This window comes from Esox lucius, chromosome 11 (assembly GCF_011004845.1).
Source record: "Esox lucius isolate fEsoLuc1 chromosome 11, fEsoLuc1.pri, whole genome shotgun sequence".
In the NCBI taxonomy this organism is placed as follows: domain Eukaryota; kingdom Metazoa; phylum Chordata; class Actinopteri; order Esociformes; family Esocidae; genus Esox; species Esox lucius.
This window is the reverse complement of record NC_047579.1, coordinates 11,553,307-11,565,318: the sequence shown is the minus strand read 5'-3', so window position 1 is coordinate 11,565,318 and position 12,012 is coordinate 11,553,307. Positions and strand designations below refer to the sequence as shown.

Genomic DNA, 12,012 nt, shown 5'->3' with positions numbered 1-12,012 from the left:
ATCTTGAACACGAGGGCTGTGCGTGCATGAGAGAGAGAGAGATTGAGAGAGAGAGAGAGAGAGAGAGAGAGATTAAGAGAGAGAGATGCATGAGAGAAGTAAGCATGTAGGTTTGTCCAGAGGGCAATTATGGTGACCAGACGGTATGTGTGAGAGATAATGTGCATGAAAGTGAGGTAGTGTGTGTGAGAGAGAGAGACAGTTCATGAGAGAGGGAGTGTGTGTGAGAGAGAGAGAGAGCGAATGATAACACTATTATTAGAGAGAGAGAGAGAGGGTGGCAATGTGATTCAAGGCCAAATCTTGCAGATTTCTTTCCAAACTTCCGTCTTAATCTCCTTGTGCCGTTTTGTCATTGGTACGGGCTCAGGGATGAGGCCTATTATATCCATCGGTTGGTACCAGATGACATCATCTCTCAGTGGCAATAAAAGCGATTGATCCCAATACCGGTCATTGTTTTCACTTGAGCACCACTTTATAACTCAACATCCTGAATAATACCTGGGTACACATCTCCATCATACACCACTGTCCGATAAGACCGTCATGCAAGTCCAAAATTGGTTGCAGACCTCCATCTTGGGATGTGACAGGAAGTGTACTGGTTGTGGGGGTAGCTTCATCCCATGGCTGAAACCTGACCGTTTCAGGTGTGAAACAGTTGCAATCGTTGGGTGCAGAGCAAAAACAACTAAGAATCCTCCATGACATCTGGCTTGGAGAATGAGAGGTGATCTGCAAGGAGATTAAAAGAAAGTCTGTCAGAGCATTCAATTAGTCATATCTTTTTTCCTCATGTATCTCTCCCTGTCTCTCTTCAGTCGCTCTTCATATTTGACAGGGTCCTCTTTTAGTCTGTCCCTATAGGACTGAGACCTTTCTGCAGTTAACTTCCGCGGCATCTTAAAAATAGATGAAAAGGCATTTCAACAAATATACATTTGAATAAATACATTAGCATTGAACATTTCAATAAATAAAATATACATATGTAGCCACACAATCTATGAATTGCACCTTGTAAGCATAAATGTCATTTCCAACACACCTTTATCATTACCACCCAAGAAGGTAATGTGTTGGTAATGATTGTATGTGGAAATGACAATCCTACATTATTTTGTAAAAAAATCCAAGCTAGTATCACAGATTAGCTATGAATTGGTAGCTAGCATTGCATGCATGCAAAATAAATCTATTTATGTTAAAAAATCTATTTATTTACAAACTCAGTTGATGTTACGCTATATTTGGAAATGACATACAATAAAAATATTTTCATTTAAAGCAATATTTACCTTGAGTTTTATTCTCCAAAGTGGTGAAGAAATTCAAAATCTCCTCCATGTCAGACATGTGCTGTGATGTAATTGTCCATCGCCATAGAAACAACCCAAACAATCTCATAAAAACGTTTTAAAAGGGACATTACAGTGTTGTGGTGGAAATGACAGCAATACTGTGGGACAACTACAATTTGTATATAAAATCACATTAATAGTTGTCTGACCTTAAATACCATAATTATTTTTTGATTATTTTACTGATACTTTATTCAGTCATATTAAAAAAAAATAGATTAATCATTTTTTTACACTTCTTTTTCATTATTGAAGATCAGAAGTCTGGGTGTGGGACAAGCACAAAACAGCAATATTTGCATCTATAATGATGTTTAAAAAGGTAAAAAATCATCGTAGACTACTGGTAAAAAGTTCCTAAAGTACTTTCATTGTAAAGTTAACTATGAAAGTGTGAATTTTTCTAAATTAAATGTTTTTCATGAAATATGATCAAAGAACATGAAAGTGCCCGTAGCCTAAGAATTGCCCAACTGCATTTCCTCATTCACAGACTGGTGTTGTTGTTGATCAATACACCTAATGAACTGAATGGAATGAAGCAGAGTGAGTTTTTACCGATGCAGTCAGTGTTTTATTAGCAAGCAATTATGTTCAGTAATAGATGTTTTTTGATTTCCCATTTACTGACGTTACAAAAGTGGGTCTACCCTCCCAGCACCCCTTGTCTTATGATATATAGTATACAGTAAGTCTACTGTATGATAACAGTAATAAGCTGACAACTCCGCTGCCAGTAATTTACTGTAATTTCATAGACAATTTATTTTATAGTGTATGCACCACAGTTTGTGAACCTTATTTAAGCAAAGACCCCTACATTAATTTGATTAAAGCTGTAAGAACTGTGACACTGTAGTATGTGTACTGTACTGGTCACTGTATATTCCATGACCTAGAATATTTACTCTGGACTTCATTAATGTCAAAAGATTGAAATTGTTTAATATATATTATACATTTTCATGGCTTAGTGAGTAATTTAATATTACTATATATGTCTTTATCTAATCCAGAAACAAGGGATAAACAATAAAACTAGTTATTATTAAAAATAGTAAATAATAGTCATTATAATATATTGTCATTAAAACTAATAATATTTAATAGTTGTGTATAATGTGTATTATAATGTTGTGTGTAAACCAAGCTTTTTGTCATTTATTGCACGTTTGCTTTCTTTAAATTCGATTGAAACTAAATCCTCTTCTAAAACAAACAGTATACAAGAGGTTTGGCCTATAGGGTACCCTTTCTAAAAACTATTTGCATCTATCTTCACTCTCAGAGCAGTCTGATGAGGATGTAACCAGAAGTTGGACTCTTGGTGATGTTAACATGTTGTGTGTCAGTGATCAGAAGCTGGACACATGATGACATTCACATATTGTATGTCATATATACTTGGACAACATAGCTTTACAGCAACAACGTAACACAATATTTTACATAGTCTCAACATCACCATGAGTAAGTTGCCATCATCTATTCACCACCTACATGATGTGACAGTGACATCTGAACATCTTTTAACATTGGGCTCATGCATATGAATAAGTGTGATGGCTTGGTTAGGTCTGTTCTCTAGATATTTTAGGCATTATCCACCCTTCATAGAAGGGAAACAGATTGTAGCCTACTGACTGCCCCACAGTCACATTTTGTTTCCCGCAGCTCACCAGCTGATGTAGACTGTGTAGATGGGTGTGGTGAGTCTTTCACACTGTGTGTAACGTTATTTTGTACTCAATGATATTCTGTATATGTGTCTGTCCTTCAGTGGTATAGACTGTCTACTGATCATTAGGTCTGTTATAGTCATGTTGATATTCTGTGTGTCTGTCCTTCAGTGGTATAAACTGTCTATTGATCATTAGGTCTGTTATAGTCATGTTGATATTCCGTGTGTCTGTCCTTCAGTGGTATAGACTGTCTACTGCTCATTAGGTCTGTTATAGTCATGTTGATATTCTGTGTGCCTGTCCTTCAGTGGTATAGACTGTCTACTGATCATTAGGTCTGTTATAGTCATGTTGATATTCTGTGTGTCTGTCCTAAAGTGGTATAGACTGTCAACTGATCATTAGGTCTGTTATAGTCATGTTGATATTCCGTGTGTCTGTCCTTCAGTGGTATAGACTGTCTACTGATCATTAGGTCTGTTATAGTCATGTTGATATTCTGTGTGTCTGTCCTTCAGTGGTATAGATTGTCTACTGATCATTAGGACTGTTATATTCATGTTGATACTCTGTGTAGCAGTTGTTGTTTCATTCCTGTAAAATATGATGAAGTGTAATTCAGTTGTGATACTTAAACTAAATTATTTAGTTAACATAGAACAGTTAGTTGGCTTTTGAAAAAGCCTTGTTTCATGTATCTGTTTCTTGGTAGTGATCCTTCATACCATCTCTGTCTACTAGATGGTTTAACAGTGTAAAGGCTGTGTTCATAGATGTAACAGCCTTCTCAGGTTTTCTCTTGTATCTGCCTGTTTTAATACCCTGTGTCTCTGTCTAGTCAGTCACACATTCCCACAGTAGTGAAGCTCCATACAGCCTCATTCTGATAGATGTTAGCAGCATCAACAGACCCTGGATCAGGTGTTTGAGGTCCATGATGATTATGGAGGAAAGAGTAGAGAATCTAAACCAGCTGCCAGGGATCATAAACCGATTAATCACTAACATTAGAGAATCTAGACCAGCTGACAGGGATAATAAACAGATTCATCACTAACATTAGAGAATCTAGACCAGCTGACAGTGATCATAAAGATTCATCACTAACATTAGAGAATCTAGACCAGCTGACAGGGATAATTAACAGATTCATCACTAACATTGGACTCTGATACCACACACATTGTCTGTCTTTCCACAGTCATGAGACTTTATCAGTAAGCCAGGATCACACTACAACCTAGTAGACAATGTTCTCCAATCATGGTTCTGGGGACACACAGTCACTGGTTTTATAGACATATTTATAGCCCCATAAGTAACATCTTATCATTTACAGACTGTGTATGTTTAACAAATGTAATGAGATGAAATGTCTGTTAGCTCCACCTCCTGGTGACTGAGGTAATAAAGGTGTGGAGGATTGTCCAGGTAACACAGATGAAAACAAATGTAAAGTCTGTTCAGGATCCATGTTGATCTGAAGGAGCAGCGCATTTTCATTTAATATTCAAACTGGAAAAGATGGAGGTTATTAAATAAGTCATAAAGAAAATGTATGTGCTGCTTCTAAAGCTTTGTTAGTGAGTCTACGTTTTTAAAGAGAAAGTAAATCAGTTGGTCTACTACTGTATGTTATCAGTAAAATATTGTGGAAGAGGGAAGTCAAAACAAGATCAGTCCCTGTTTGTTAGCGATGTGTATTTGATTATTCAAGGTAATGTGTCATTATTTACAGGACCAGTCCATATTTGTTAGTTATGTGTATTTTTTTGTTCAAAGTAATGTCTCATTATTAACAGGATCAGTTCCTGTTTGTTAGTGATGTTTATTTGTTTGTTCAAGGAAATGTGTAATACTTTTTTTGTTTGTGTCGAATCCAGATAGTTTGTCTCTTTAGTCTTTAGAGTTTGTCTTGATCATGGAAATGTTTTTTTCATTATGTGTTTACAGGTTTAAAGAGAGGGGAGAGGAATGAACTCAGCCTCCAAAATGGATCTATCTGGGGAGAAAGAGATTGGCACTGCCTCTAAAATGAGTCTCCCTGGGGAGAGAGGTGAAGAGGGCACTGCCTCTAAAATGAGACTCCCTGGGGAGAGAGGTGAAGAGGGCCCTGACTCTAAAATGAGTCTCCCTGGGGAGAGAGGTGAAGAGGGCCCTGACTCTAAAATGAGTCTCCCTGGGGAGAGAGGTGAAGAGGGCCCTGACTCTAAAATGAGTCTCCCTGGGGAGAGAGGTGAAGAGGGCCCTGACTCTAAAATGAGTCTCCCTGGGGAGAGAGGTGAAGAGGGCCCTGACTCTAAAATGAGTCTCCCTGGGGAGAGAGGTGAAGAGGGCCCTGACTCTAAAATGAGACTCCCTGGGGAGAGAGGTGAAGAGGGCCCTGACTCTAAAATGAGTCTCCCTGGGGAGAGAGGTGAAGAGGGCCCTGACTCTAAAATGAGTCTCCCTGGGGAGAGAGGTGAAGAGGGCCCTGACTCTAAAATGAGTCTCCCTGGGGAGAGAGGTGAAGAGGGCCCTGACTCTAGAATCTGTCTCTTCAGTAAACATAAAACCAAAGCTAAAAGGTCAGATTATAATTTTAAGACTGCTATTAATATAATTCTGACTATAATAATACTTTTATGATATGATATTATTGACACTATAACAATATTGTGATGTTAAAATATTCAAACTGTAATAATAATGTTATGATATCCTGCAGTGGGTTAAGTGAGACAAAGTGTTTTTCTCTACCCTGAGGTGAGTATTTAATTAAGCTCAATGGATCATTAGTCCCTCTATTGATGCACAGTATCGACTATTGACCCAATGAGCACTTCTGAATAATCACCACATGGTACATATAAATCACTCTGTGTTAGTTTTTATCAAATACTTTGGTCTTATTCACACAGCTATGTGAATAATTCACACAAGTAAAAAGGTAATATTTCACCACTCTTAGTACAGAAAACACAACAGATCATCAAAAAATACCTTTTTACTACGCTTGATTGATATACATTATGTATTTTACATTGTTTTGTTTTTCTATGTTCAGATGGAAAAGTACAGAATCACCTCCCTGAGGCCATATATTTGTGTATAACTTCTATGGGATTCAGACACAGAACTGTGGTTTGGGTAGTTTGAGCCACAAAAGACCATTCTCTATGTACAATACTGTCATAAACAGGACATGATTCTCATCCCTAGTAATAACCACAACTGGTAACTATATTTCCATATAAACCATGTGAACACTGGCAGTGTCTTTCAACATGGAGCAGGATAGACAGCAAGACAGAGGAGTAAATCAGAGAGCCCCTGGACAGAGTCAAAACTACAAACAAAGTGCTATGAACGAACACAAGTACATCTTTGTAGTTAATGCAGGCTACTATCGGGCCAGAACTCAACAGTGTCATTACAATATAATCTGCCAATGAACAACTGTCCATGTGCCTGGACAACATGGTGGAAACATATTCCTCTGTAGTCATTTTGAAACATGTGGCTTACATTATTTGGTCTTGGACTAACTGATTGTTAAAATGACTTACCTGAAAGAATTGCACAATGTTATGTTTCGATGACATAATGAATGTTCTCGTTGTATTTCACTAAAACTTAGTGGTTGAATCACTGATCTTGTGGTGAAAAATGTTTACAAACCAAATGAAAGTTAAAACCACTGGAAAATATAAACCCTCCAACCCTTCCAGTCCAATCTGATCTGCCACTTCATGTCTTTTAGCCACCCAACCCTCACGGGGGGGCAGCTCCCACTCAGCCAAGGGAAAACTCTCCAGTCTTGGCACCTCAATGGTGGAACAAACTTCCCCTTGAAGCCAGGACAGCAGAGTTCCTGACAATCTTCCAAAAGCGGCTGAAAACCTTTTGGATGAGGATCTTAATTAACTTGTGTATCCCTCCATCCCCACCGCCCGAAAAAATAAAAACACTTCACTTTGATTTCTCTGGGACTGACTTGCCAACTATTGGCTTTGATAAAGGAAAATGTTCTTATTATGATTGTCAGATGTTGGTTTTCCAAGACACCTTTAGAGGAATGCTCTTATTGTAAGTCAATCTGGATAAGAGTGTATGCTAAATTACTAACATGTAAATGTAAGATTTAATGAGCACTGAACATTTCAGTAGTTTTTCTGAATTTCAATAGTCATCACATGGTCCAGTTAAATCATTGTTATTTAGACCACTGCAGCAAGAGTTTAACACTATAAAATGTTGTCCATGTTGTCCTTTTCTCCTGCAACTGAAAACCTTTGACCAGGTCATTGGTTTTCCGGGTTAAATAATAATGAATAGTGAATGAAATAAATGGCCTACTAAATTAATTTTTAAATAAAATACCATTCTCAGAATGTATGTTTCCCATCTCAGAGTAGATAGGTGAGGTAATGTTAGTTTCTGTTGTGTTGAAGCCTGATCTATCAGGAGAGACCAGCCTTTCCTGTACCCAGCTGTGTGTCCATGAAGAGTGACTGGTCTATGGGAGAACCTATACAGTTCAAAGAGGGAGAGTTTTCTACTGAACAAAGGTAAGAACGTGTGGGTCATGATCAGTGAGTAAACAAAACAAATCTCTTATTTGGATCCCCATTAGTTGATGTCATAAATATTTACATTGTATGTCATTAAGTAGTAGCTCTCATCATATGTACAGGAAGATGTTATAACTCATTTCTGAATTCATTAATTTGGATATTAGATTTTTTTTTATTTATCTCCTTTGAGAAACTGATAACAGTACTAATCTACATTAACAAAATGGGTGTAATGAGTTTGGTTTAAAAGGGCCATTTGAATGAAACAGAGATTTGCTTCGACCAGTGTTCAACTGTTCTTGTAGCTGTTGTCCTGTGAGATGCCTCTCACACAAGTGGTTGACTCTCAGAAACTGGTCTTCTGATTCTGTTGTGGCTTTGGGTCTGACTTCCTATCAGATTCCTCCAGTTTCTTTTCAATTCAACTTCTCTAATGAAAAGACCTACACATTTAAGTGTTATAATGGTCTGACTGTCTTCCTTTGTTAATTGAGTTTTTCTCACCATTATGATACCAATATACCACTTCCTGCAGTACAATACTGTCCATATAGTGATTAATGTGTAGTAACACAGTCTGTCACAACACTGCTTTTATACAGACAGAGGGTTTATAATAATACATTGTAATGGGGAGAGACACAGGGAACGGACACAGAGGAATTGTTCAAGGTCCTGGAGGGTGTTTTATTAACTAAAAGACAAGGGTGATGAGAGCAGGTGAGGGAGAAACCCACTACTGAAACCCAACCGCTGTGACCTGGTGGAGGCGTTGTCTTGTTGGCCTCCTGGTGGCACCGTTCTGCCTGGGGTCCTAATGATACATACAGGTGCTGGTCATACAATTAGTTGATTTATCTCAGTAATTCCATTCAAAAAGTGAAACTTGTATAATGTATACATTCATTCCACACAGACTGATATATTTCAAGTGTTATATTTCTCTTAATTTTGATGATTATAACTGACAACTAATGAAAACCCCAAATTCAGTATCTCAGAAAATTTGAATATTGTGAAAAGGTTCATAATTGAAGACACCTGGTGCCACACTCTGATCAGCTAATTAACCCAAAACACCTGCAAAGGCCTTTAAATGGTCTCTCAGTCTAGTTCTGTAGGCTACACAATCATGGGGAAGACTGCTGACTTGACAGCTGTCCAAAAGACGACCATTGACACCTTGCACAAGGAGGGCAAGACACAAAAGTTCATTGCTAAAGAGGCTGGCTGTTCACAGAGCTCTGTGTCCAAGCACATTAATAGAGAGGCGAAGGGAAGGAAAAGATGTGGTAGAAAAAAGTGTACAAGCAATAGGGATAACCGCACCCTGGAGAGGATTATGAAACAAATCCCATTCAAAAATGTGGGGAAGATTCACAAAGAGTGGACTGCAGCTGGAGTCAGTGCTTCAAGAACCACCACGCACAGACGTATGCAAGACATGGGTTTCAGCTGTCGCATTCCTTGTGTCAAGCCACTCTTGAACAAGACACAGCGTCAGAACCGTCTCGCCTGGGCTGAAAACAAAAAGGACTGGACTGCTGCTGAGTTATGTTCTCTGATGAAAGTAAATTTTGCATTTCCTTTGGAAATCAAGGTCCCAGAGTCTGGAGGAAGAGAGGAGAGGCACAGAATCCACGTTGCTTGAAGTCCAGTGTAAAGTGTAATGTTTTCTGAGGTCCAAGGTCAACGCAGCTGTCTGCCAGGAAGTTTTAGAGCACTTCATGCTTCCTGCTGCTGACCAACTTTATGGAGTTTTCATTTTCCAACAGGACTTGGCACCAAAGCTACCAGTACCTGGTTTAAGGACCATGGTATCCTTGTTCTTAATTGGCCAGCAAACTCACCTGACCTTAACCCTATAGAAAATCTATGGGGTATTGTGAAGAGGAAGATGCGATTCGCCAGACCCAACAATGCAGAATAGCTGAAGGCCACTATCAGAGCAACATGGGCTCTCATAACACCTGAGCAGTGCCACAGACTGATCAACTCCATGCCACACCGCATTAATGCAGTAATTCAGGCAAAAGGAGCCCCAACTAAGTATTGAGAGCTATACATGCTCATACTTTTCATGTTCATACTTTTCAGTTGACCAGCATTTCTAAAAATATTTTTTTTGTATTGGTCTTAAGTTTTATTATCATTTTCAAGAGGTACTCGATTTGGGACTCAATATGTCAGTCTGTGTGTAATGAATGAATATAATATACAAGTTTCACTTTTTGAATGGAATTACTGAAATGAATCAACTTTTTGATGACATTCTAATTTTATGACCAGCACCTGTACATTCATATTATACATACATATCTCTGATTGTCTCTAATTACATGAATGTTGAGGAAAACTCATTATATGATGCCACGACAACAGCTGGGCTTTTTGGGTTTATCATTTAACAAAAAGACATTACAGGCAAAACCAAATCTTTACAATGTAGCATTGAATCCCCTATTATCAGCACAGCCAACAGCAGTTTTAAATATAGCTACGTACATTTAAAAAAAAAAAAAAAACTTTTATATGAAGACTTAAGACATCAGATTATGAACAGAAAAACATGAAAGTGTTATCTTTACTCTATTTCTCATAGTGTTGTTTTTATTAACCACAATACCTTTACCTGTTTTATAAAACTTTTACTATGAAAGTCTACCATTGTAAATATGGAAAACATTTGGTCCTACTAAGGTACTTCCACTTATAACATGAATGAGTCTGAATTATGTGTCATGCTGTTGGACTTCAAATATGATGGTCCTACCATTAATAACACCATGCTATTACATCATTTATACCATTGTATAGATATAGATCATGGAAATGGTTAACCTGCATTATACATTGTACCATTGTAATAAATAATTAAGATAAATAACAAAAACTATGTTACCATATTTATGAAGATGCATTAAATTAATCTGGTATAGTGCATTATATTAATAAATCCACAAAGGTCAGAATAGTTTGGTTTGTGTTATTGATACATTTTCCACATTATGGGTCTTTGTTATCTTCATTTATGAGTCACAAGCCTGTTTTGGGGTCCTTGTGTTATCAACCAGTAATGTGAGAGAACATGAAGTGCTGTATATTTTTAGTAATTTGTAAGAGGTGTTGGTCTTGTCTTGACCAGCAGAGGGAGCCACTTACTCTAGTAGTTGATTAAATCGCTCTCGCTCTACTTTTGTTGCTCAACTGCCTGTCTAGTAGTCAGTTAGTTGACAGAGAGCGAGACCACTGAACAAAGGCTGAGGAACCAGATAAACATTATTTAAAACGTTACATAGAAGGTGTGGAATTCATGAAACATAAAGCTATGCAGACTATATGTATGATATAATTGTTGTTTTGTGAGTGCGTTTTTATAGTTCAATTAAATTATAAATACATGTTAACTTTGAAGCTAACGTCGGCTATCGGTATCACACATGGGGCAACAATGTACATGTAATCTGTTTTTGTCAGAAATAATACTTTTAAAAAAGTCTATTAAGATTAGGAGATGACTACCAAGGCCTTTTATACAAATGGCTTTTAGTAACTTTGCAATTTAAAATTGTAGTGTGGCCAGAACAAATGTAAGAGACTTACGCATTTTATTTAAAAAAGAGCCCAGAGAACCAGTTCCATTCTTCATAAAAAATTATCTTCAAGCTCAGACTCCCTTCATCTTCTCACAATACTATATCCAGGTCGAGGTTTAGGATACACTTTGTGTGTTGTGGTTTTTAACTGTGAGTTAAATGGATTTAAGAGCCCACATGTTTCTATTACAGAGCTACAATAGTCAATGTTGGACTATGAAAAAGTTGTTAGTTCTGAAATCTGAAGCACAAAACTGTGTGAGTCTGTACAAACTCTGGAAGTGTAGATGTAATGTCATGTTTTGTCCACTGAGACCAACAGGAGAGATCAGAGTCTGAGATTCTCAGTGGTCAATCTGTCCAGAGTCATCAAACAGACCTGTCCTCTATATTCAGTGTATGTGGTCCTGTTATGTACATTTGTTTCTTCTTACCTTAAGTATATTTAACCTGTCAGTCTTTCATGCATTTGTTAATATTGTTCTGATATTTAATGGACTTTATTTTTGTCTAACTTTTTCACTTTCACTTTTTCACTTCCAGTTACTTGAACAGAATATCATGATATTTGTGAAGAAAGAGCTGAAGAGGTTTAAGACAATGCTGAGTTCAGATCTCCCAGAAGGATTTAAGAGTCAGAGGGAGGATGAGGAAGGTGTGGACCCTGAAGATGAGAAGCAGGAAAGCAGTGCCAAAGAGGGGGCTCTGAAGATCACACTGCATGTCCTGAGGAACATGAACCAGAAGGATCTTGCTGACACACTGGAGAAAAGTAAGAGTTGTCTGACTTTACTGTTGAATGTTCCAAATGATA

The 12,012-nt window shown here is 37.6% G+C and overlaps 1 protein-coding gene across 1 annotated transcript in view; it reads left to right on the top strand.

The window, feature by feature from the left end:
* Positions 1-7,528: 7,528 nt before the first annotated feature.
* Positions 7,529-12,012, top strand: part of LOC105008337 (NLR family CARD domain-containing protein 3-like) — a 38,359-nt gene continuing 33,875 nt past the window's right edge. The window contains 3 exon segments of the mRNA XM_034294917.1: positions 7,529-7,596; positions 11,511-11,595; positions 11,742-11,970. Of these exon segments, the coding sequence (XP_034150808.1) occupies positions 7,529-7,596; positions 11,511-11,595; positions 11,742-11,970 (382 nt within the window).